General features: G+C 39.1%; 1 protein-coding gene across 2 annotated transcripts in view; it reads left to right on the forward strand.

Moving 5' to 3' along the window:
- Positions 1-27,485, forward strand: part of zgc:63587 (uncharacterized protein LOC393431 homolog) — a 116,800-nt gene that overhangs the window by 4,949 nt on the left and 84,366 nt on the right. Inside the window, exons 2-6 of one of the 2 annotated variants that reach the window (XM_052032378.1) lie at positions 5,415-5,548; positions 8,450-8,498; positions 16,828-16,927; positions 17,808-17,894; positions 19,596-19,719. In XM_052032378.1, coding sequence (XP_051888338.1) covers positions 8,478-8,498; positions 16,828-16,927; positions 17,808-17,894; positions 19,596-19,719 — 332 coding nt within the window. In that variant the 5' untranslated portion in view covers positions 5,415-5,548; positions 8,450-8,477. The remainder of the gene's footprint in view (positions 1-5,414; positions 5,549-8,449; positions 8,499-16,827; positions 16,928-17,807; positions 17,895-19,595; positions 19,720-27,485) is intronic. The other variant, XM_052032379.1, reaches the window with a different exon arrangement.

Consider the following 27,485-nt stretch of genomic DNA (forward strand, 5'->3'; position numbering starts at 1 on the left):
TTGCATACCTCTATAAGGTCACCCTTCAGCCTCCTTTGCTCCGGGGAAAACTTTAACTCAAGTTTTCCAGTCCCTGCAACATCTTTGTGGATATTTCCTGCACTCTCTCTGGCTTAGTCACATCCTTCCTATAGCATGGCAACCAGAACTGCACGCAACCCTCCAAGTGTGGTCTCACCAACATCTAGTACAGCTGTATCATGAAGACCCAATTCTTGTACTCATTGCCCCAACTGATGAAGGCAAGCGTGCCATATGCCTTCATCACCATCCTATCTGTGTCATCACTTTCAGGAAAATGTGTACTTTAGCTCTCTCTCTCTCTCATTTCTACAACACTACCCAGGGCTCTACGATTCACTGGTTACGTCCTGCCCTGGTTTAACTTCACAAAATGCATCATTTCACACTTGTCTGAGTGAAATTCCATCTGTCATGCCTTTGCCCATTTTCCCAGCTGCTCTAGATCCTGTTGTAACCTTAGACAGCCTTCTTTACTGTCCCCCATATCACCAGTTTTGATGTTATCCTCAGACTTATTAATCATGCCACTTACATTCTCATTCAAATCTTTGAGTGGCAATCCGCAGGGGACCCAGCACCCTGCAGCAAACCACTGGTCACAGGCCTCCAATCTGATAAACAACCCCCCACCACCACTACCCTCTGACTCCTACCACCAAGCTAATTTTGTATTCAATTGTCTAGATCCAATGTGATCTAACCTTTTGGACAGGTTACCTTGTGGGGCCTTGTCAAATACCTTGCTAAAGTCCATGTGGACAATGTCTACTGCCCTGCCCTCATCAACATTTTACTCATCTCTTCAAAAAAACTTAAATCAAATTCATGAGATGAATTTTCCCACATGCAAAGCCATGCTGTCTATCCCTAATTAGTCCTTGGATTTGAATATTTTGCAATAGTCAGCAAACACAATTCCCTGCTACGATGACGGAGGTTATTGATGAAGCAGTAGAAGGTGGTTGGGCCCGTGATATTGCCCTGAGGAACTTCTGCAGTGATTGACTTCCAACCCAGAGGAAACCCATGCAGACATGGGGAGAACTTATAAACTCCTTGCAGGCAGCGGCTGGAATTGAACCCGGGTCGCTGGCGCTATAATAGCATTACGCTACCCACTACACTACCGTGCCTGCTTATTTATTCTATGTATGTCCCAAATGTGTGTTTTCCCATTGATGCTCACTAATTTCAATTTTACTAGGGCTCTTGATGCCACCCTTGGTTAAATTCAAGGATAGTCACTTTCACCTCGCCTCCAGAATTCAGCCCTTTTGTAATTGGGTCTGGAGTTAAGTGAGAAGTTATTGGTAAATGCTTGTTGGTTGTACTATTGACAACACCTTTTATCATTTGCTGCTGTTTGAGAATAGACTGATAATCACCTGGACTGGATCTGTCTTATGTTTGTGGACAAAATATCGGCAATTTTCCACAATGTTTAGCAGTATTAACATTATAATCAGTATTACGCACTAAAGCAGCTTGGTTAGAAGCACTGATGTTACTGGAGCACACATTTTCAGTGCAACAGTGGTGACTGTGTCTTGTCCTATAGCCTTTACTGCATCCATTGCTGTCAGGTGTTTCTGAATATAGTGTGGAACGAATCAAATTACCTGAAGACTGATTTTCGTGATGTGGAAGGACCATAGGAGGAAGTGAGGTGGATCATCCAATTGCCGCTTCTTGTGAAGGTGATTGCAAAAGTAATAGCCTCCACTTTAGCAATCTCAGTTCCACCGTCGCTGAGGATGTGGTTGCTCTCAGCTGCTTCTCCTGTTTCTGTTTTCTTGTATTTTATTGTCCACAATTGGATATGGCAGAACTGAAGAACTTTCATCTCATCCACTAGTTGTGTGATTGAATCACCTCTGTCTGTCGCATGCTGCTTTTGTTGTTCAGCATATGTTGTTTCCTTTTTCCCCCTTTGCCAAATTGGAACTTTGTTTTAGATATGACTTATGCTACTTCCAACGTGCCTTTTGTACATTCCATGTTGCATGACAATAACTTGTGGAGGACAATTCTGATGCTGCTGAAGGACTACGGCCCCTCTGACTGCCCTATTTGAGTTGTTGGAGCTTTTCCAAATCTGTCCTTTTTAGCACAAAGGTAGCACCATACGACACAATAGAGGCAGTCCTCAAAGTGAAGGTAGGACTTGGTCGCCATTAAGACTGTGGTCACTCTTACCACTACTATCATAGACAAACTCATCCATAGCAGGTAGATAGGTTAGATATGTGAGGTAGGTTTATTATTCATGTTGGTTCATTCTCTAATTGCTGTAGATCAAGTTTGGCAGGTATGATGGTGGAGCCTGAGACGGCGGTGATGGACGTTCGGGTACAGTAGTATAATCGATAGGTTACTGGACTACCAGCCAGAGCTCTTGACCATTGATCAAAATATATGAATTTTATAATGAAGCTGGGGAACCTAAATTCAATTAAAGAAATAAAAGAACAGTATTTTTAGATTTATCATGGTCCTGTTAATAGCAAACATGAAATGACTGGATTTTTATAAAAACCTATCGAGTTCGCTGATGTCCTCTCAGAGGGGAAATCTGCCATTGTTACCTGTTGTGCTCTAATGTGAGTCCAGATACACCAATATGGTTGATTAATGTTTGCTCAACTAATTGGCAAACCTGAAGGAGCAATAAAAATGCTAGCACTGTCAATCATGTCCAAGTTTTGTGAACAAATAGATAAAAGTAACTGCAGAGTACAGTCCATGTCCTTCCTGCTTTAAGTCTTGTTCAATGTGATGCACTGCTGATTTGTTAGCTGAGGAAGGATAGTAAATGATAATGTGCAGGTGGTTTTCTTGTCTATATTTAACCTAATATCATATAACCACAAGTGGTGTGGACTCGCAGGATCATTCCTTCTTGCTTGTATACCACTGTGCTGCCAGCTGTGGTAGGCCTGGCCCACTGGTGGAAAGGATATACTTTGTGTTTGTAGTGGAACAGTCATGATTGTATGCAGTGATTCAAGTAGTTCTGTGTCTACCTGGTATTTGACGATCTGGGGTCAGCTCTCCCAATTTAGGCAAAAGTTCCCAAATGTAGTGTACAGATCTGGTTTCCCTACTTGAGGACAAATGTATGAAGACTCACCATAGAGTGCATAAAATGAGGCTTCATCAGATTGATCCCTAGGAAAGGGGGGGGGGGAAGAAGGGGGTTGCCCTTTGAGAGTGGGCCTGGACTCTGTAAGTTTAGAAATGAGAGGTGAACTCTTTGAAATGTACTGCAATTTTTATGGGGCTTGATAATGTAGATGGGGATTGTTCCTTGACTCTGGTACTGGAAATGGTACTGGAAACAGAGATCATGGTCCCAAGATTGCGGTTGGCCTTTCAGGACAGTAAAAAGAAAAACTTCTTCACTCAGAGAGTAGTGAACCATTGAAACTTCCAAAAAAGGTGCTGTGGAAACTCAGATGCTGGTATTTTCAAGACAGATATGAGTAGATTTTTGGATATTAAGGGAATTGAGCTAAATGGGATTTGTGCAGGAAAGTGGGTTGAAGTGAAAGACCAAATGTGATCTTATTGAATGGCAGAATGGGTATGAAGGGCTGAATATCCGACTCCTATTTCTCGTGTTCTTATTTATGTTACGTTTGTAAGACAGATTTTGTGAGGGAGATTGAGGTGGGATCAACTTTGCCATATCAGGATCTATTGACTTGGTTGTGGTGGAATTTGAAATTTTGTTTCCAGTCAAGGCCTCTGAGTGATTCAACTGACCGCTCAGTGTGTCATACCATCTGTTGGAAAAGGTATTAAGCCCTTGTTCTATATTACCAAACTAAGCGATCCAAGGAACTATTTGAATGAGAATATGTGAATTTGATCAGTGTCCTGACCAACACTTATCCACAGTTGGTTATTGTGGCATGGAATGCTTTGTCACCAATTCCTGTTATCTGGTCATTAGCACCCTGCTGTTTGAAAGTATCGCAGTGCTCAAATTGGAGGATTTATTTCTCTGTTAGCATAGCAAAGATGCTTCCGAAATACTTTATTCACTTTGAATCATTTTTGAGTGATGAGGTTGTATAAGGTGTACATTTTTCTTTACTTGCCAGATGTAGTTCCGTTACAGGGTTCTGATATTTTTCCAAGTGATGGTGGATTGCCTAGAATGATGATGAAGTTCTGAAGAATACTAAATTAACTGGTATTTTTTTACCGGAACAGCAAATGTAAATTGACAAGGGTAACAATGACTTTCACATTTCTAAAAGATTTTATGAGAATAAATAATACAATCCTGTTTACAGTAAGTGGTGAATTAGTAACTGGGCAAAACTCAGTAATCAATTGAATAAAGTGGGTGTGTCAGAGGAAATGCTTTCACAGTTGGTTATTGTGGCATGGAATGCTTTGCCGCAAGCAACACTGGGCTGAGATTTAAAATTCATTCATGAGGTAATTGATTAAATATTTGAAAAGGTAGAACATTGAAGAACATGATGGAAAGGCAGGGAAATGGCATTACAATAGTGAACCAATTTGATTGAGGTGCAGCGTAGGTAGGCTGTAAGCCCTTTATGTGCTGTATTCTGTCCTTGAAGCTTGCAGTTCTTTCTAGGCTAACACTGGAAGTCAGTAAATTGCATCAGCTCATTTAGTGGTGTCATCCATGGATTCTTATTTTTTTTGGACATTGTTCTTATTGGCACCAGTATAGTTCATGGTGCCACTGGCTGCAGCCAGCAAAATGATTTGCCCCATTTCATTTTTAAAAATACCGGGGCATGGGAATTTTACATAATTTACAGCATATCTTAATACTTTGTAATTGATGCTGTGCCTCTTTGCTCTTTGAGTCTGAAATCTAGAATCTTGTGTAGTGCAATCATGTCACCCGGAGGAAGTGCATCTTTTTATCTTTCAGTGGAGGAAAGCAATCTTTGGTCCTTGGTAAATTGTTATTTTCCAAGACCATTCTGGCATTAAGATTGCAACATATTTGGACATGAATGCAAATTAAGTATCAAAGTACTCTGGACAGGTTGACCTTGTTGACTTAACAGTTGGTCTATAGTTGAAGGACCTGTTGCTCAGGCTACTAAATTTTCATGAAATGTTTCATATGTGAAAGATTAATTAAGAGACAGAACTTCTCCTTGGCAGGTGGGCCAAAGCAGGACTTGTCAAATTGATGATCTGTGTGATAGCTGAATTAACTATTGAGTGGATGTATAAAGTGTGGTCAGTTTGATAACTCCCAGTTTGTGCTACTGCTGAAGGTGAATTTCTCCCTGTATATCTGGTTACAATATTACCAGAATAGGAATATTACTTAGAGGGTTTTGTATTTGGTGGGGGTTAGGCTGGCTGATTATTCTGTTTTCTTTCTATTCCAGTGTCACTGATGTAAGCTGTGTCATTGGTGAACTGAGTAACAGAATTGGACCTAGGAGATCTGAACTTGGTTAACCACTGCAGAATCTTGTTGAACCAGCTGGGAGCCTTGAAGTGAGCATCAAATATACCAGAGGTAAAACCTTGTAAACATTGGACAGAAAATCATAATTAATAGCTGATATATTAAAAAATATTTCATCAACAAACACTTTCTGGTAATTTCCTGGTTATGAATTCTTTTGGCTACAGGTATGATTGTAATAGACTTTGTAAAGCCTGTTGTACTGTAATTATTTTGTCTTTGTCTTTCTCCTTCCCTCATCAGTGACCCCCATGGAGTTGCTGCAACCTGAGTCACTGCTAGAATGGTGTAGGTATCATGACATGTCTGCAGAGGCAGGTTTCAATTCTTAATATGGATGTAGGAATTTGTAATGGAAATTTAAGTGGGCATGGCTCTAAATGGAGCCTGAACCACCTTTCCTTTGTCCTCTAACCTCACTTCACCTTATAACTGCCATGACTACACATGGAGAAAATCTTCATCAATAACAACTACTAGTGCTGCTTCTAGTATTTCAATTTATATGCTTCTTCACAGGAGCATTTATCAAACAGTATTTCATGCCAAGTCATTGGGGCAGATGCCCAAAAGCTTAGCCAAAAAGAGAGGTTTAAGAGAGAAGAAAGAGGTAGAAGATAGGGAATGAAAATTAAAACAAAAACTTCCAGACTCTGGAAATCTAAAACAAAATCAAAAAATGCTAAAAAAAACACTCAGCAGGTCGGTCAGCAGCTGTGGAAGGAGAAACAGCATTAATGTTTCAGAAGGGTCTCTGACCTGAAACATTAGCTCTCTTTTTCTACAGATACTGCCTGATCTGCTGTGTTTACAGCATTTTTGTTTTTTCTTTGTTATAAGAAAGGCAGAGAGACATTCCAGTTTATTTTTATAGCCATGGTAGCTGAAGGCAAGTCACTCTAGTTAAAAGGTGTTGAATTTGGAGGTGGAAGTGTGTCAAACTGAAGGAAGGCTGCCTGAGTAATTGTGCTTTACCTCCTTTCAGCTGTGAAGGTGGTAAAGTGCCACCAATTAAAGTTCTGCTACAGAAATTTCTCCTTTGAAACCTCTATAACCAAGGGTCTTTACACAAAAATAATTTGTCAATTAAATGTGGTTATGCTGTGGAAAATAAAAGTAGTTTAAGGGATAATTTCTCTGTGAAATGATAAACCAACTGAGTCTGATAAGTGGATTTACCTTAATTAGATTGGAAATTGAACTGGGTTGGTACTGTTGTGCTATCTGTATGTATATTTGGTCTCAAAAATAACTGTATATAGATCATGGAATCTCAGCCAGAAGTTGCTGTTTTCTGTGCAGCTACCCTGTAATCTCATCCAGACTGCTTTTCTTAGGCTCTGAGCTGTTACCAGTATTTCTTTGAGATAAGTCTCATTAGTCTGGTGAGAAACTCAGGATCCAGATATTGTGGAGTTTTATCTATTGCACTGATTATGTGAGTGAGCCAATGGGATTTCAAATGAACTGAGCAGCTGTGTCAGGAATGAAGAAACCTTTAAGTGTTTGGAGCATGGAAATTCTGGGATGTTTGTGTCATTGAGTCAGGATGGAAATGGCTTTGTGTAGGTCAATAATTTTGAAAACTTCAGAATCCTATGTGCACTTTATAGCCCAAATGTGCCATGGATGCTTTCTGGTGCAGCCAATTGCTCAGTGTTAAGAACATAATTGGAAGCTTTCTGTTGCACCAGAAGACATAATCCATTAATATCAAGATGAATTGATTAATTTCAGTTTATATTAAGTTCATGTTAATTTCCCTTGTAATTCAGCTAAAAGTGGAAGGAAGCACCACGCTATTATCTTCACTAAAATGCCAAATGATCTGGAAAGGATAAATTGTCAAGCATTGGATGGTGATGAGACAGTGTAGAATACAAATGCCTTATGAACAAAAGGTGTAGGAGCAAGGACATACCCAAAGTAAAGAAGGGAGTATGGTGAAGAAAAAGACAAGGTGACTGACTTGTTACTGTACAAAGGTGCACGTGATGTAAACTGAAACAACTTTAAAGGTATCTCATGCTGAGCTAATCAGTATTGAGTGTAAGGAACAGATAAAGAAAACCCCAGGCTGCAGTTACTGTAGATCCCTGAAAGATTAATGAAAAGAGATTGCAGACCATTATGAAAATGGTAGGAAAAGCTTTTCCAGTCATGTAAAGAATTTTCAGACTATTTCAGGCCATTGAAGAATAGAACCTCATCATTGCATACTGATTTGCTGAATTCCTTGAATGTGAAGGCTGATTTTTTTACTTCATAGGAATGCACATCACCATACATAACTCAGGAATTTAGTGAACACCCAGGTTGGGTCAGAGAAAAATTTATTAGATTTTTGTTTTTCCTCATTATATTTTTGATCTTCACGCTTCCCTGAGAATATCACACGGTTTCTGATATGGTGAAAGTGAATATGTAGTGTTACGTAAGGTACTGCATTTGTGTGGTCAGACTGAATTAACCAGGGTGTTTTATTGTCAGGAATTGTTCATGTGTTTGAAGACATACTGGTTAAATACATCAACTACCAACATGTCGTCCAAAAACATATGTGCAATGGGTATTTAGTGAATGTAGTTAAGTCAAAAAACCAGATATGAACTCTGCTGGTAAATCTGTAGAGGAAAAAGTGGTTTTCTTATGACCTATTCTGGTACAGCCATGATATAACTTCTAGCTTTTGCACCCGTGTTAAGTGTTTGTTCTTGCTCTTGGAATGCATATTAATATTTTTGAGGTAAGTTTACTTTTCCAAAATTAGCATGTGATGACAATGTGGTTCTATTCATGACTCTAATCGGTTTTGGCTTTGGAGTGCATCTGCAACAGCATCTGGTGAATGGAATGGCTTTCAGCACCATTTCTTCAATTGTTTGTTCCATGCTGATAGTGTTGAGGTTCCTGATCTGTCTTGTTAATTGCATGTATGTATTTTTCCTTTAGGTTGTGAACTGAGAAGTTAAACACAAGCATGTCAACAGAAAAGGCAAAGGTGAGAATTTAATTGGGTAGCTATATGATTGCATTAGCTGGTCTGACAACTGAAATGGTTTAATAATGGCTTCTTCACTTACAAAATTAAATGCTTTTATTTATTTCAAGTATCTTTTGCTATAAACATTCCTGAAAGATACTGCTGTATAATGGCCATTGGTTTATACTGTGTGCTGTTGTGAGATTTTTGTAGAAGTGTGTGTGTGTGTGTTGCAACATCTGAGCTTTATTATATTCATTGATGTTAGCTTGTTTGAAGGGCGACACAGGTGGAACATTTTACAAAAATATAGTCCACGCTCTAACAATTGCATATAAACATGAGAAAGGATGTGTACATTTTCCCCTGGCTGAGGAGTCTACACTTTGGAGAGTGGGTTGGGGGCAGGGGAGTCAGCCATTTGGAACAGAAATGTGGAGAAAGTTTAAAACTAAGATTGATAGATTTCTGAATATTAGAGTTATCTGGGAATAATCCAAGAACGTGGTGCTGAGGTAGAAAGTCAGCCATGATCTTGTTGAATGATGGAACAGGCTGAATGATCTACTCTTATTCTTATGTATTGCTTCATATTGCTGTTAATAATCTCTTAGAGGCTCAATTATTGAACATTTGGTTTGAGGATATGGGAATATGTGTACCACTTCTGAGTTAATGGGAAAGTAACTAAAATTTAAAGCTACTAATTCAACAGCAATTAATTTGGCTGGGTGTGATGAATATTGAACTTTCAATTTCAGATCCATACAAGTCTTTTACAATTGACTGACTTTCCAGTCGACTGGTAGTAATAAATGATGCAAATAGCTTCAATCAACCATGTATGCTGGTTATAAATGAAAATTCTTTACTAGGGAAGGCCTTATTATAACTTTTAAGTTTTCATTGAGCTATCTGGAATTGATTTAATATTTGCCACTATTTATCACGTAGTACTAGAGGAGACCAGTTCATTAAGTGCAGTGATTGCTCAAACTTGGATCTAGTTTTCCTGTATATATGCAATTCTCTTTGCAATTTCTGTTTTCTCTGATAGATATTCTTTGCTATCTGTGCCCCACCTGAACAAAAACCTAACCTAGGAAATGTGAACAATACAAAAGACTGCAAAACAGTGATGAACCCAAGTTTGCCGAACTACTAAAGTAAAATATGCAAATAGAACAGAGAGGGATAAAGTGTGCCAAAACCAAAGCTTGTAACAGTACTTGGAGGAAGAGATGGGGGTGGTGGGGAGGCATGATTCGGAATACTCAGGTATTCTAGTGAGTGCACATGTGAGCTTGTTATAAACTGTCCACATGTCAGCACTAACTGTCAATGCCATTTCTGGAATCTGTTTGGGCTGAGCTGCCATCTTGTCCTCTATCAATTAGGATCATAGTGTTACATACATAGAGTTCAGTTTCAAATTTGAAAAGGAGAAGCTGATAGCAGGTGTATCTATATTTCGGTGGAGCGAAGGAAATTACAGTGGCATGAGAGAGGAACTGGCCCAAATTGATTGGAAAAGTAAGCTAGTTGGAGGGACGGCAGAACAGAAATGGATAGAATTTTTACAAGAAATAAGGAAAGTGCAGGATAGATATATTCCAAGAAAAAAGAAGGTTTTGAATGGAAAATGTGGATAACGAGACAGGTTAAGGCTAAAATTAGAGCAAAAGGAAGGGCATACAATGAAGTGAAAATTAGTGGGAAAACAGAAGACTGGGAAACTTTTAAAAACCTACAGAAAGAAACTAAGAAGGTCATTAGGAAAGAAAAGATGAATTATGAAAGGAAGTTGGCAGATAATATACAAAACAATACTAAGAGTTTTTTTAAATATATGAAGAGTAAAAGAGAGACACGGGTTGATATAGGACCAATTGAAAATGGTGCGGGAGAGATTATAATGGATGATAAAGAGATGGCAGAGGAACTAAATGAGTATTTTGCATCGGTCTTCGCTGTGGAAGACATCAGCAATATACTGGATAGTCAGGGGTCTCGGGGATAGAACTGAGTTCAGTTAAGATTACTAGAGAGAAGGCGCTAAGGAAGCTAAATGGACTAAAAGGCAGTTAAGTCTCCCAGACCAGATGAGGTGCATCCCCGGGTTCTGAAGGAGGTGGCTTTAGAGATTGCGGAGGCATTGGTGATAATTTTCCAGGAATCAATAGACTCCAGCGTGGTTCCAGAGGACTAGAGGGTCGCAAATGTAGTTCCGCTGTATAAGGAAGGTGGGAGGCAGCATAAAGGAAATTACAGACCTTTTAGTCTGACATCGGTGGTGGGAAAGATAGTGGAATTGATCCTCAAGGATGAGGTTATGGAATACCGAGAGGTGCAAGGCAAGATAGGTCCAAGCTGGCATGGTTTCGTGAAGGGAATATCCTGCCTGACCAACCTATTGGAGTTTTTTGAGGAAATCTCAGGTAGGGTGGATAAGGGAGAGGCTGTGGATGTTGTGTATTTAGACTTTCAAAAGGCCTTCGACAAGGTGCAGCACAAGAGGCTTATTAATAAGATGAAAGCTCATGGAATTACAGGTAGGATATTAGAATGGGTGGAGCATTGGCTGGTAGGCAGAAAGCAAAGGGTGGGAATAAAAGGATCCTATTCTGGTTGGCTACCGGTTACTAGTGGTGTGCCGCAGGGGGTCAGTGTTGGGGCCGCTTCTTTTTACCCTGTACGTTAATGGTTCGGATGATGGAGTAAATGGTTTGTGGCTAAGTTTGCAGACGACACCAAGATAGGTGGAGGAGTAGAGAGTATTGAAGAAACAGGAAGGTTACAGAGAGACCTAGATAGTTTAGGAGAATGGTCAAAGAAATGGCAGATGAGATTCAATGTTGAGAAATGTGCCGTTGTACACTTTGGAAAAAGAAATAAACGTGCAGCTTATTATCTAGATGGGGAGAAAATTCAAAGTACAGAAGTACAAAGGGACTTGGGGGTATGTGCAGGATACCCTATAGGTTAACCACTAGGTCGGATTGGTGGTAAAGAAGGCGAATGCTATGTTGGCATTCATTTCGAGAGGTATAGTGTATAAAAGTAGGGGAGTATTGATGAGGCTCTATGGAGCACTGGTGAGGCCTCATTTGGAATACTGTGTTTAGTTTTGGGCCGAATGGCCTACTTCTGCTCCTTTGTCTTGTGATACACAACATTTTTTGAAATTGCTCACAGTCGTCTATGGATTTAATGTTCTTGTACCTATTCTTTGCTGCAAACTCAAACTCAAGCAAAAACTTCTAGATAACCTCCAGCATTGGAGATTGCATTGCTGCTCATCTGATTACTTGAATCACAGAATGGCCTTCATAGATTAGCTTGCACTACATTCAGTGAGCTGCAGTGTGGGCAATTATACCCTTAAACCTTTCTGAGGTTTGTCCTTTTTCTCGTAACTTTTTTTTAATGTAGAAGATGCCTACTGGTTACCTGAATTGTTCAGGGATGAATAAACAAACCTTTTAGTTTTAAACAGAGTCTTGGTATCCATCCATTCTTTAGTTTGCATTCCCAAGAGATCTCTTAGATATGTTTATTTTTTACATTATGTAGTAGCAACTTTTGTTCCATATATTGTGCATGTGAGCATTACAATGAGGCATGCCTTTTCATTCTGTGGAGTGTTGATAGAAATTCTTTTTCTGAACAACAATGTGCTATTACTGAATCCTGGGAACAGAACTGTTTGCCATCCTTCACAGTTCCATTTTCCATCCTTTGATGAATTTTGCTTTGATATTGTTCCTTTTCATTTTGTCCATAGGGGTTGGTTTTGTTAATACGTTTAATATATGGTACTTTTCATTATGAAGCATCCATAAACACATTAGCTGCACCCTCTTGTCCATCTCATCAAAAAAAAATTCAGTCAAGTTAATCAGATAGGATTTGATCTTAACAAATCCATACTGCTTCTTTATTAGATTGTGCTGGTTCAAGTGTTTTATCAATTTTTTTCCCCAGTTAGTTTCCCAATCACCAACATTGATTAATATATAATTGCTAGGTTTATTCTTCTCCCTTTTTTTGTACAAAGTATGTATCGTTTGCAATCTTTAAGTTGTGCGGTGTCATACTCAGACTTGTGCCTTAACAATTCTATGTCCATAAACAAGTTCTGAATCATTTTCAAACTGGCTATGATAAAAGTGAAAGGTTATGTTAATCCCTTTTTAATTTTAAAAAAAAGCAAACCAGAAAATACCAGTGTACTACCTCTCAACCAATAACACATAACACACTAATGTTTCATACGATTTGGCCAATAATCTCCATATAAAGTTTATTAAGAGGATTTAAAGGAGCAAAATTAAAACATTAATGCTTCAATGCAAATGTCCTTTAAAGCAACAATGAAATCTTTAGTGGCTCTTCAAATCCATTTCATATCTTGGATTAGATGTTTTCAAAGAAGCTATCATATACACACACATATACATCAGCCCAGTGACATTTCTCAGTATAATGAGCCAGGGAACATAAAGTATTAGCATTGTTTAATATATTTTCTTCCTATTGATCAAGACTGGTACAAAAGAAAGGTAGCCAACAATGGCGAACACTTAAGCAAAAGACCAAGTTCAGCACAGTTATCCTGATAACAGAAGAGTACTTCATATACTTTTCAAACAAAAACACAATGGAACTTGCTTTACTGATGGGGCACTTGCAAATGCCTTGGGTGGTAGTATAACTGATTAAGTGTTGTTAAGTATTAATTGCTCTACCTCCTGACAACAGGAGAAGTCTTTCTAAAGTTTTTGTTTTACCCTGGCTCATTATACTGAGCTGCAGAGACGATAACTTCCCCTGGGGTAATGCTGGGAATCCATCTTGGGGGAAAGAGAGAATTTGGGACTGGAGTCATGGAGTTGTACAGCATAAAACAGGCCCTTCAGCCCACCTCTATGACCACTATCATGCTCATCTATACTAATCCTACTTGCCTGGATTAATTCTATATCCTTCTATGCTTTGATTATTCAAGTACCTGTCTAGTTAAAAAAAACATTTGAAAACACAATTTAATAATGCTTAATATAGTGATTGGTAAATTTGTACAACAGTAAAACTTTGCTAATCTGCTGTCTGATTGTTCTGAAATACCGGTGGTTTGGCATCAGGTCCCCATTTCTTGTGTTCTCTTTAAACACACAGTGTTCTGTTTCCCACGCTCTAAACTCAATGGGTTTTCTGAAAATATTATTATACTACTGTGTAACATCTAGAAGTGTGTTGGGGTGTTAATAGTTGTAATAACCAATAGTCTGGAAAATCTGCTTGTCTGGAATCACCAAAGCCCTGAAGGTGCTGGGTTATCAGAATTTCACTGTATATGTGACTGGGCATATGGTGAACGGGAAACCAGCTTGACCAAACCAGATGGATTTCTTCAAGAATTTGTGGCACTCTCTCCATAATAAGCTGAAGTTGTTGAAGTAGAGAAATGTGTCATGTTAATGATAGCAGTGTTTACATGGTGCAGTTTCATGGTAAACTATTATAAACTTAGAGGCAGTGCATGTTTACTATAGCTTTACAGTGGCTTGAGCAGAGGAATTTGGGTCATGCCCTAAACTGATAACCATCTCCTGTGTCCAGAAGGAATTACTCAGGAGTTGTGGGGATAGGGTTTGGAGCATTGGGGAGGGTGTCGTCCCGAAATTAATTTTCCCCTTCTGTCCGCTGTAAGTAACATAGTGCCACAAGGTCGATTCGAACAAATACCTTTATTAGCAGTGCTCCGCTAGGAGAATTCTCTTCAGCACTCACTAAGAGTCGCTTTCCGAGTTCTCCCTGCACAACGGGCAGACAGACATTTATACAGGAATTGTCACACACATCCCATGCATATGGCGCCGTGAGTTTCGGTCAAGCTATAGAGATCCCCAGACAGCTGTCACACCTCTTGTCTTAGTATAATTGAGTTATAATCAAGGCATTAAAAGGCAGGTATCACCCTTCATTATTTAGACCAAGCCTCCACCTCGATGTTAATTACACCCAGTATCGCCACAGTCTGACACAACGGAATGGTCCGTTACCCGAAACAAAGGCAGTTAACATACTTAACATTACAACTTAACTAGTGGGTCAGCAGCTTGCTAGTGCTTGCTAGAGAAATATAAATGCATATATATATTTTTTGTTTACCAGTTATAGGTATGGTTGCAATTCTTAACCCTTCACTTCCTCAAGGGGAGTGTGCAGTGAATTTCTGATACTCGGTGGACTACCTTTCTTCATGTGCAGCACTTCTGTAGTTTGCCTTCACTGCATAGATTTGGTTTATCTTTATATCTGTAACTTAGTAAATGGTTACATGGAGATCTTTACTTCAGTGACTGTTCTGCCCCTGTCTCTTTCTTATTACCTGCCCTGGCTGAGTTGACGGATGTGCCTCCCTACCTAACAGTGTATTTGTGTTATTTTAATCTAGGTGTGAGATTTATGATTTGACAAATGATACTGTTTAGTTCCGCGTTGCAGGGTTAACTATTCAGATTGCCGTGCATCAGTATAGCTTATTATAAATCAATGGTCAATTTGTTATAAATGGGTTTCATTTTGTCAGGCATTGCATTGTGGATTTTGCTAAGGCATCTTCTGTAAGTGTGATTATGGAGCTGCTTGCATATTTTGCCTTCTTGTGGAGGGAAGTGGAGGTGGGGGTTGCCAGTACAGCACAGCTGAAAATTAGTCACTTTATCTTTGCCAAAGAAGTTGCACAACCTATTCTAACATTTTCTTCATTGTTTTTTCAATATCTCTGATTATCATCTATGGAAAATTTGAATAAATAAAAATTCTCAGTCCTCCCGTATCACTAATTTTCTTAAAGGCATCCAGCATTGTTGGAGGCTTTTCTAAGCCTCATCTGCACATACTCTATTACAGTTGTATTGAGATAAACATAATGTTCTCATAGTCACAAGATTTCTTGTGGTCTTGGTAACTGCTAGGTGCAAGGTCATAGAGCAATGGGGGAGAGTGTGGGGTGGGGGATGAAGTCACTTTTCATAAATCTCTTCCTCTGCACTCTGTGAAAATTGTCTTTCAGTATTTAAGGCCCCCAATGTATTTTTACAAAGCTGTGTTCAGACCCAATTGAGAAAGAGGTAAAGCTTGCAGCAGAATCATAATTTTCTCCTGTCTGATTTATTTCCTAAAATTGTAAATGATGAGTATCATGACACGTACACAACACACAAAAAGGAAACTTTTTTTTTGTTGTAGAAAAATAAACCAGGAATCACTTTGTTGTTACGACTTGTCACTTTTTGTTCTATGGCTAATTGGTTGGTGTTTAACATTCTCTGTAGTCCCCAATAATGAAATTCTCAAAGGAGTCCAAACAATAGCCATCAGTGTTTTGAGGGAAAAAACCATTTTCAACAGGTTTAATTTATAGATGAAAGAAAATTAATCAAAGTTGTTCATGGAATCGGTTATTAATTTGCATATAATAGGACTGTTATTCTTGGTGGGGTGATTTCCTTTGTTAATTGACAAGAGGTCTATACTAAAAACTGAACCATTTGAGGTAAATAATTAGTCTTTATTTTTATAGGTTAAACATGTAAAAGATTGGTAATGGTGGTGCACAGCATTTTAAAGTGTGTTTTAAGGCCATACCCATAACAGCTTTAAAACAAGTTTATGTTCCAAACTGTTGGACATGTTATGACAAAGTTTGCTGGATCTCTGAAGAAATGATAGCTTGATATCTACTTTGAGAAGGACTTCACAGTTGCCAAAATTCACTACTGTAACAGCCTGTAATGCAGAAATACAGGACCCCAATAGGACCATAGTGATGACAGCTGAATTATTGCAATTTCTTTGTCCCTACCACAAATTGACATTGAATAAGTGCTGTCATTTGATATTCCTCTGTCTGTGGAGCCTAATGGGATTATGAAGTTATATTTACTAGACAAAAAGTGTAATGGGGAAAAATATTTCATTTCAAATGCCATCAGTGAAAATCTTTTGCACTGTTCTGTGTAGTTGATGGTATCCAATATGATGAGTGGAGTGTAAACTGGCTCCTTCTGCAGCACAGTCAAGTTGCTATGGCATGGTGGAACAGTAGGAAGGCATAATACATCTTAAAAGCAGTGATAGGAAATCTAGTTTGGGAAGGGAGAGTGAATGTGTTTGTGGCTTGTAGGTGGCTGACTGCATGTGATGTGTGTGTGAGAGTGACAAAGTTATGGAGGATGTGGGAAAGGAGAATTGCTTGTGCTGCAGTCCATCTTTCCCAAATTTCCTTCCCGTTTTCTTCAATAATTGCATAGACTGGAATCCTTTTCTCTCTCAACAGTTTCCAGATGTTGCTGGATATGTAGGATTTGCAAACCTGCCCAACCAGGTCCACAGGAAGTCTGTGAAGAAAGGATTTGAATTCACGTTGATGGTAGTTGGTAGGTTGTGCTGCCCATTTAGGCTATGAATAGATACAAACTGTTATAAAGCCTGTTAAGTAAATTTCATCCTGTGATATTCAGTTGAACAAGTTTCAAGATAGACATTGAAAATTAAATTTATTAATGATTACTTATTAGGAGAGGAGACTTGTTCTTTGATTTTTCACGTTTTTTTGCATCTGAAGTGCTGGCAGTTCTTAATCCTCTTACTGAAAAAACCTGTATTTGTGTTGTCCTGAATGGATGTAGTCTACAGCAAATGAAACCAATTTTAATTGATTACATATCTATAGTTTTCTCCAGATGCTATAATTGGTTACAATTTTTCTGAATGAATTTTATTCATAAATTCCTGACTCAATTACATTCAGTCATTGGTTGCAATATAATTACAGTTATTTTTATTAGGAGTGAATTAATTTGTGAACTGTCTTGATTATGTCATACTCTTGCATATTAAAAATTGTTTTTGCATCTCAAAGCAGCTTTTATATAAGACTGAATGAGTGATCTTTCTAGTAGCTGTTAGGCTGCTCTGCTCCAAGTGTCTGTTGTTTATTTGCTCATAACTTGGTTTGAGTACAAACTGAAAATGGCTGAGTGTAATTTGACAAATTTTTCAAAATATCATCAGAGTCATCAGAGTGATATCATTATTCCTGGCAGTGTTGTACACTCAGTAAAACATATCTATCAGGATAACATTTCCTGTCAATTGAAGTTTAAAAATAACAACATTGAATCATGGATATTGGTTCCTCCTAATTTGTTGGTTATTTTTTTGTCTGTTTGTTCGCTTTCAGTTTGTAAGTAATTCCCCTTGCCATGCATTTGATCACTCTTATGATTTCATTTTGCTCCATTCCTCCTTCCCCAGGTGAGTCTGGCCTTGGAAAGTCTACATTGATCAACAGCCTGTTCCTGACTGACCTCTACCCTGAACGCTACGTACCTGGGGCTGCAGGTGAATGAATTATTGGAGGATTTCTAACATTTAAATTATCCGTAACATAGACATGGCATCACATTTGCAATGAATGTTACACTGTTTACCACAACGGAGCAGTACTTAATTGCTGACCTGGTAAATTAACTAGTCTAAACTGGAGTAAAAGTTAAGATGGTTTAATTGGCCCTCTGGAGTAGCAAAGGAAGAAACAGCTGTGGGTTTTGTTCCTGATAAACACATTCCAAAATCCATCATATGATATTTATGTATTGATAAATACTTAGTGTGGGTCATAAGTTACACCCTCCTTGGCTGAGTGATCAATGCACTCCCAATAGTTTTTGAGTGACATTGGAGGTCTTTGAGCCCTAATGAAATTGCACCCAGTAACAGTTAACTGCTTCAGGGAAAGAAAAAGTGGAGAAGTGGACAGTGAGAGGAAAAAAAATTAAAACCTGCAGCTGCAGTACATTTGAAGCTGGTGTTTTATAGTTTTTCTGAAAATGTCTTTCTTTGTTTGGGTTTCAAGGTCAAGGCTCATGAGCTGTCCGTCATGCTGAAATCCTTTTGCTGAGTGCAATGTAATAGCTATAGTACTGGTTATCAAAACTACATGTGTTTGGAGTTAATGTGTTTTTTTCCAAAATATCATTGTTTTTCTCAGATAATTTGATAATACCCCACAGCAGAGGCGTAGCAAGGTGCTGTCAAGTTTAACCAAACATTTATGTTGGACTCCTTTTTTGCCTCTCTTTTAAATTCTACTTCCCCCCTCCAAAAAGTAATACAAATCTCTAATAGGTAGTAAATCATTAGAGTTAGATGAAAATAAAACGTGACCATCCATAGAAAAATGGTTTCTCTGTACGCAAATTGATGTACAATCCTGCCTTCGTTCTGATGAGTTGTGGCCCTAAGCTGGTCTTGTAGCTTCTTTCAAGGTTGCCCATTTGCAGGCCCTTAAACAGTCACATAAATTTTTTTCAGGTTGAAAATTTTCACATTTTGGGAGCTTTGTACTGGAAGGGACATGTCTTCAGATACGGCCAATGGTAAATACAGCTGTTGCAAGAGATTATATGGCCTCTCTCATTCATCTCACATGAAGTTAACCGCAGGGTTGATACTTTTCAGAAGAGAAGCTACTAATCTTGTTCAACCAATTCTTTTGTTGCACAGTAAACTGTGAGAGTTTGTCTGCAGTAGATAGATTTGTGGAGTTTGACCTAGTTCAGTATGACAAGCCATACTTTTGGGCAAATTGTAAGAGAATGTAATCAAATCAAGACTGTGGATTTTGTTAATACTTCTGATTGAACTAGGGCTTGAAGCCTGCTGCTAGTGACAAAAATGTATTCCTCTAGAATATGAACAGCAGGGAAAAAAACAGTCCTCAAGAATTGATAAATAGGGTCAGAAATGCTGTTGGCCACAAATAAAAGAGTGCGATTAAAAATCTGGAAATTTTGTTGTAGGAATTGTATGGTAGATCCCAGGAATATGACTAACACAGTGTACACTTACTGATATTGTATGTAACTTTTGAACCTTAAATTTCATTGTATAAAATTATGAACTAAGTTTCAAACCAATCCTGAAAGAACCATTGGCTACTTTCAAGGCTGTGTAATAATATCATTGTTCTTTTCTTGAGTTAAGTTGGAAGACATTGTAAACACATTGGTAAGCTTAATGTGTTACCTATTATTTTCACAGAAAAGATAGAGAGAACTGTACAGATTGAAGCCTCAACGGTGGAAATTGAGGAGCGAGGAGTCAAACTACGCCTAACAGTTGTGGACACCCCAGGATATGGCGATGCTATTAACAGTCAGGATTGGTAGGTTCCAAATTTTTCATGTAATGCTGTGTTAGTGAACAATTTAGTTGCAGTTCCTCAAATTTGGATGCTTCACTCTGTTGATTTTAATTAGTGCAGGGTTGGTGCCAGCTGCTGTGTACAGGAATTGCATTGTGGTATTCTAAACCAACGCCTACATTGTGGCTTAATTAAATTGTGTTGTGAATTAATTAGATAAGGGCGCTGTTATTTCTGTTTGAATGTACTTTTTTTGTTTGTTTTGAAACTATGGGCATCATGAGAGTTTGATGTGGAACCGCTTAAAATTTGATGTTTACTTTGCTAATAAAATGTTACTGGAGCTTGATTTAAAATCAATGTTAAGTTGATGTAAAATAAGCAAGACAGTGGGGAAGTAATGTTACAATTTTATTTTGTAACACTTTATGTTAGAAATTTCTAAAACTAGGATAGTGGTAATCACCACAGAGGTAAAATGTAAGGAAATTGGTATCAGTCCAGAGAAATGTACTTTTCATCTTTTGTGCAGCTTCCTTTAGGAAAATGAACCATGAGCAACGCTAAGTGTTGTTGCAATCCAATTGCTTGCAATCAGTGCATTTGTTATTAAGGAGTTGTCTGTCAGTGTTTAGCCTGTTTTTCTTACAGTAGGTTCAGCCTTGATTTTCTGCTTTTAGTGTGCTAATTGATATCTGTATGGTTGCTAAGGTAATCCTATGCTCATTACAGAAATGTTAAAGAGGAGAAGGGCATTTTAAAATCTCCCTGTTCTAATTTTGATCCCTTGTGTAATTTTTCAATCTTCTTTCAAAAAGAAAATCATGTTTGTTACTGTTTCATTATTCTCCCCCCCACCATTCCATCGTGTAATCGAAGGGAATGATTTTGTGAATCTTTGATTGCATCTTTTGTCTACTGAATTGTAGGAATCCTGCATCTGGAAATCCCGTTTGCAACCTTAAATGGGCACTGTCATTCGAGAACTGGGATATTGGCCAGTTTTGTAGGTGGAGATTTGCTCAAATGAAAAGTTTGACTGTCAGACATAACTGGGTGGGGGTGGGGGGGCGTGGAAGATGACTTGAGCATATTGGTATAAGTGCCAACACCGAGTATTTTTGGATCTTTTATTTGCTTATGGCTGGAATGGCTCTGTAACTGGGTGCTGATATGTAAAACATCAAATGCATATTTCTGCATTTTGTGCAAACAGAGCAAGCTTATAATTGGCTTCTGCAGCCCGGTGCAGAAACCAATTACTTGCCCTTGCACTTTTAGTCCTCGCAGGATGTCTCACTAAGCTTGCAGTGTCCACTGAGTATTGATGTGACCGCAGTATCATTCACACTGTCACCCTACAGTATTAAGCGCCTTTGTCCCTTGTCATGCTGATGGTTATCCTGGCTTAGCGAGAGTTTTGGCCCCTGTCAGTCACATAGCCATCTGGCTGTATGGAGGAATTTGAGTCTCTGATGGTCGTATAGCCATAGCCCCACTCTCCTGAGTGCCTGGACAAACCATTTCCCACATCAGTCATACATTGCTGTACAGAGTGAATCAACACTCCAATCAGTTATACTGTCAATCCTGTTGCATAATGTCCATTACTTCCAGTTAAGCACCTTGGCCACTTGTCAGTCACGCTGTCAAATGTAACACCCTGAAAAATTATCCAAATATTTCAACAATTCAGCTGTACAAAGAAATGGTTTCAGGTATTTCAACAGTGAATTCAGTTTAATATAATTTAAATCGTCCCTTAATGGATTTTCATTGCAGGCAAGTCATATTTCCAGCAATGTGCCTACGTTATTATCTCCTCAGCTGGGCTTCCAGTTCTCATTGTATTACCAGCCAGGCTTCTAAATCCTAGTTTACTCCCAATTTCCAGTGCGCTCCCCGGGCGGGGTCAGCAAGTTCTAAGAGGGTGATCGACAAACAAGAAACATCTCTGCCTCCTCACTCTAGGAGAGAACCAACCTCCAGCAGCCGGAGATCAGAGGAGTCGAGAGGGAAAGAAAAAGGCAAGGGGCAAAGAGGGCAGAGGGAGCTGAGAAAGATGAGGTGTGACTGAGCGGGGTAGTTTGTAGAAGGGGGAGGCATAGTGATAGAAAGACTGAGGGAAGGGTAGGTCGATTGATAAGGTGAGGGCAAAGTTGTGTGATTGTGTTTGAGTGGGGTGTGTGCAGCAGAGCCTCACCTCCAATCATTTCAGACCTCCTTGCCATGGGGACCAGGACTTTGTGGAAGCTGGTGTGCAGTGACCACTCCATGATGCAAGAATTCATGCACAGGCATCTTGCAGTTCTGAGAACAGGAGTGGAAGCAAGTCATCCTCAATCCTGAGGGATTGCCTGGGAGGAAGACAATTAGCTTAATTTGTACTAATCTAGTTTTGAGTTATACCCTGATCTTCTTTTCATTGAATTGAAATATTCATTTATGTGGCTTGTAGCTTTCCGTTGATTCAAACAAACTAAATGATCTGACTTGTGCCACCAATTTTCTGTGTAATGCAATCAAAAACTTTGTGGTGGTTTGTTATGCTGGGTCTTCCCCATCTGGATTCTTGCTTGCCCTTGTTAAACTGTTAACTTGACAGCTACTCTGCTGACCTATTTCTTAAAATCGTTCTGGACCAATGAAACTCCAACACACTTTCAACAATTATTCCAGTGTAAAAAAATTTTAGGAAGTGCTTATGCAAATATGCTTTTGTGATTTTCAGTAAAACGTGCACCTTTTCTTGTACCCTCGCTGTTATTGTAACTCTCCCCACCATTGTCATTAGCTATCTTAAATTGCCTGGACTATTTTCTTGGTGCAGGAACTTTGAATGGGGCAAAAGTTGTGCAGGTATTGTGGTATTGACAGGATTTATGATCTTCATCTGGAAGGCCAATAAAGTGGCCATTAGTTTCCTGCACAATAATACAACAGCAGTATACAGCATATGCTGGACATCCAAAATCAGGAAATGTTGGAATTATTCAACAGGTGAGGCAGAAGCAAAGTTGCTGTTTCTGGTCAGTGATCTTTCTTCATTTCTGACGAAAGGTCTTCATCCTCAAATGCTAACTCTCTCTCCATAGTTAATATTCAGCTCTTAAAAATTGTGGTGTCTCTTCATTTACTGATACCAAAACATTTTCTGTAAATTTTTGTTTCGAAGTAATTGGCTAGTGAGAATTTGTACAAATAGCTAAAAAGTAATCAACTACTTTCCCTTCATCTTTAATTGCACATTTGCATGCTCAAAAACTTGATTTCTTTCAAGTTTATGTTTCTACTCGGCAGGAGCTGGATAAGAAGCTGTAGGTACAGAACTCGTCTTCTGACAAGACAAATTATAGTTGTCTTGACTCCACGTTCAATTCAACAATTTTGGATTATCAGCATTTCCTGCGTATTTATTTCAGACTTCCAGCATTTGTTGTATTATCCTTTGGTAATTTCAGATAATGATTCTGCTTTTCCCATTCATCTCTCCTTCCTTAATTACTACTATGGCATGTTCTTTCAGCTTGCACTATCGTCCCATTTTATCATTTAATCTCTTCTGCCTTATGTCCTTTCACCTTCCCTTCAGTTTTTCTTTTTTTTTCGCTGCATGTTAAAACTTGTTTATCTCTAACTGTTCCTAGTTCTGATGAAAGGTTATCGACCTGAAACATAAATACTTTTTCTGTCTCCACAGATGCTGTCTGACCTGTGGAGGTCAGAATTTTCTGTTTTATATCAGATATCCAGATATGCAGCAGCTGGAGTGTTTTCCTTTGGAATGAAAATTAATTACTAACTTAAATATATTACAAATGCAAGTCCTTTATTTATCATTACCTAGGATGTCTTGGGTGCTGTACATTCCATAGATAAATGTAGTTAGCAATTTTTACATGGCAAGGATTTGTGAATAGTAAATGAGGTAACTCCCCAGTTTTGGTGGTATTGATAGAGGATAACATGTTGGCCAGGGTACTTGATCAGGGATTTAGGACCTTGGCTTGGTGTATCATCTCCAATATCTTAAACTCCCTTAAGATTGCAATCAAGTGTCAGTTTGGATTATGTGGTTTAAAATAAATGTACAGTGTTGCACTTTGGTTACAAATTTGATTGAAAGAACACAGAATTGGGGGAGAAAGGATCTAAAAGTAATGATAGTTTTGTCAGTTTCATTGCTGAGCAATATTGTCGATCAATTGAAAAGGCAAATTAATGCTGGCATCGTGTCAGAGAATACAGTACATGTCTCCAGCAGCAATGCAGAAACTTTGGGATGCAGCAGTCAGCCCACTATTGAAGTTTGGTTCCACTCTGCACATTGCAAAAGGGAGTTGAAAGTGGAGGATAAAGTAACAAGACTAGTTCAATTTAAAGTAGGGAAATGGCCAGGAAAGCTGATCAAATCTCCTCCACCTTGCAATTTAGCTGGAGCCCATTTTGGGGGACAAGGTATGTAAGCTTTCAGCACTCTTATGAAATAATCATTGTAACTCGTGGTGTGAACTCTGAAAAATTGTTCCACTAATTCAAACAATTCCAGTTCAGATTTTAGAAACAGCATGGGTTTAATTGCTGAACATCTGTACAAACAGTATTTTAATTGGCCATAGAATAATGAATGTGGTGTCCTTGCATGTGCAAAATAATAACTGCTGAATGTGAATTACAACCTTGTTTTCGTTCCTTTGTGATTAAAGATACAGAGTGCAATGTGTGTTCAGAACAGTTGCTCCCATTCAGTGAAATATGATGGGTATTTAATATGTTCAATGTAACTGTAAAAGATGGTGTGTGGTAGAGTTATGGATATTGGTCTTTTAAGCTTGAACTTCTCTGGGGAGAGCATTCTGAGCTGGGAACACCTGCACGAAATAGTGGTTACAGAACTGCCATTATTCAGTTATTATGGGAGCCTTTTGAGGTGATGAACTAAAGTATTATGCAAGTATATTCCTTTTTTTCCCCTTGCATAACTTGATACCAGTTCACTATTATTGTCAGTTATTCACAGGATCTGGACATTGTTGGCAAGGCCAACACTTATTACCCATCTTTCTTTTATTTCTTGATAAGATGGCGATGAATTCTTTCTTAAAACCTGCAATCTCTGTGGTATAGGAAGAAGAAAGTCCAAAGGACTTTGGATCCAGGCAAGGTGAAAGAATGGTGCCATATTTCCAAATCGGGATGGTGTGTGCTATTATATGTTAGCAATTTCCTGTTTGGAACTTTGGCAAGTGGCTGCTGTGCATCTTTAATATGGTATACTCTAGCCTTGGCAAGGTAATGAAGACCTAACTAAGGTGGTGTTTGGAATGCTAAATAAATTGAGTGCGAAGAAGGAAAGGGAGATTCTCCTGTTGGACGTGATCATTGCCTGGCACTTTCAACTTGTGAATGGATGGCTTCATCATTTGAAAGGTTGTGATTGGAACTGTCACTGGGTCAAAATCCTGGAACTCCCTCCCTAATAGCATTGTGGGTATACCCACATCTCAGAGAACTCCTGCACACAAATTCTTCAGACAAAGAAACAGTCCAATCCTTTATACAGCAAGATGGCTAGTAACATTCATATGCACAGTGTTAAGTGTTTACCATTTCCAACAAGAGAATCTAACTGCCTTGCCTTTGACATTCAATTGCATTACCAATGCCGAACCCCTAAACTGGGCCAAGTACATAATTATGGCGAGGAGAGATGATTTGCCACTCAGTGGCCATGGTCATCTTGCTTTGCATTATGCATGACTTAGCCAGTGGAGAGTTTTCCCTTTGATCAGCTTCAGTTTTGTGGAGATTCCTGAATGTGACACACTGTTAAATGTTGGCGGGGGTGGCACTTGCCTCTGGATTTTCACTAAACTGAATCAAAGCTATGAATGAGGCTTGGCGATAAATGGTCTTGGTAGGGCTGAAACTGAGTGTCATGGAACAGTTTATTTGGTAAATAAGTGCCTTAAGATAGCACTGTCCATGACACCTTTCATCATTTTGCTGATGACTGAGAGTAAACTGATGGTGTGGTCAGTGGCTGGAATGGATTTGTGCTGCCTTTTCTGGGCAGGTCTACCAGGGCAGTTGTCCACTTTGTTGTGCCCATGTCAATATTGTAACTGTACTGTAACAGCTTGGTTAGGGGTTGTATTGTGGAGGTCATGGCTGTCAAGTGACAGTACTGCCCCCTACCTGTCGAAAGGTACATCAGTGTCAATCAAGGTTTGGCTCCACCCCCACCCATTAGTGCACACCTAGGTATTGGACCTTTGTCCTTGACCTCAAGCCATTGGTCTGTTTGAACTACCTGGGCTGGACCCCCCCAGCCCTCCAGCACTATAAAGAGTGCCACACGTGCGTGGTTCTGCCTCTTTGACTGCTCCGAGGAATCATGGACCAACACTGCAGAGACCGCTGGTAAGGTGTGCACTTCCATAGGGTTAATAGCATCCCAGTTAGAATTCCCAGTTAGCGTAGAGCCGTGCCTGCACTGAATTGAGGGGTGGCAGGTATCTTATTGACTGTTCCTTGAGTGTATGTACTTTGTTAGGGGTGTGTGTGTGTGTGTGTGTGTGTGTGTATTTTACTCGTTGCGATTTCCCCATGCTTGCCATAAACTGTGTGTGTGTGTTATCCCCATTATCATTTTCCCTGGTTTGTCTTTGAGAATAGACAAATTGTCTTCATCGCCAGACTGTGTTTAGGGTCCTTTACTTTCGAGACCTCTGACTTGTTTCCTTTTCACTCATAACAGGGGTGTGGCACGCTCTGGAGCACACGTGTTCAGCAGTAAACTGTGATGTTGTTGGATCTCAAATCTTTGCTGAATCTAGTTTAGTCAGTTATTTTTTGATGTTATATGCAGTGAACCAAATCAGGTAAAGGGTGGCTTTTATGAAAGTGGAGATCCTTGCAGGAGACGGAAATGTATCATCTTTCAATGTTCCTGGCAAACATTTTTTGCAAACAGTTCAACTTTGTTTCCCCATTCGTCCACTGAGCTCCTGATAGAAAAGTTCAGTTGGTTGTTTAATTATCCACCAGCATTTGTGAATAGATGTGGCAGTTCTGTAGAGTTTTTTGATTCAATTTGTTATTTGTGAGATTGCTTAACTCAGACTCTAGCATGTTGGTTTCTTTGTTTAGCATGCTTTTTGTCCTGTTTTGTAACTTCATTATGCTAACAACTTATTTTAACGTATGCTGGGTGCTTTTCCAGACCTGCCCTTTACTCTTACCAGGGTCAGTCGCTGGCTGACAGTCATGGTGGAGTGAGGGGCCCTGACATTTGTGGAAGAATCAATTAATGCTGCTGTTGATGGCCCAAAGTTTCTAATGCACATGCAGTTTTGAGGTGTTACAGCTGTTTTATTTAACATGGTTGTGTCAGATCCGGTTATTTTTGAATCAGCAGGTTCTCTCAGGAGTCCAGGAATGAGTTGAAAACGACTTGGTGCTTCACAAAGTTTTATTGGAAAGTTTATAACAAAGAAACAGTCACAGAGCACATGGCACTGGCTTTACTACTGGGAGATGAGCTGAGACAAAAGGAACTAAAGATGAGCTAAGGGGCGGGGGGGGGGGGCGTGGGTGGAAGAGTGAGAGAGATAAGCAAGAGAGAGATTAACAAAAAACACTTTTTGTACCTGAGATAAGAGATACTCCTTAGCAAACAATAGTCAGTCAGGAAACCTGTTAGATACCTGTGGCCAAACCAACCAATGGGAAAACACCTGATGGACGAACCAGTAAGCTAGGAACAGGCCATTCCTTGTGCAGCC

Source organism: Pristis pectinata, chromosome 17 (assembly GCF_009764475.1).
Source record: "Pristis pectinata isolate sPriPec2 chromosome 17, sPriPec2.1.pri, whole genome shotgun sequence".
Classification (NCBI taxonomy): Eukaryota; Metazoa; Chordata; class Chondrichthyes; order Rhinopristiformes; family Pristidae; genus Pristis; species Pristis pectinata.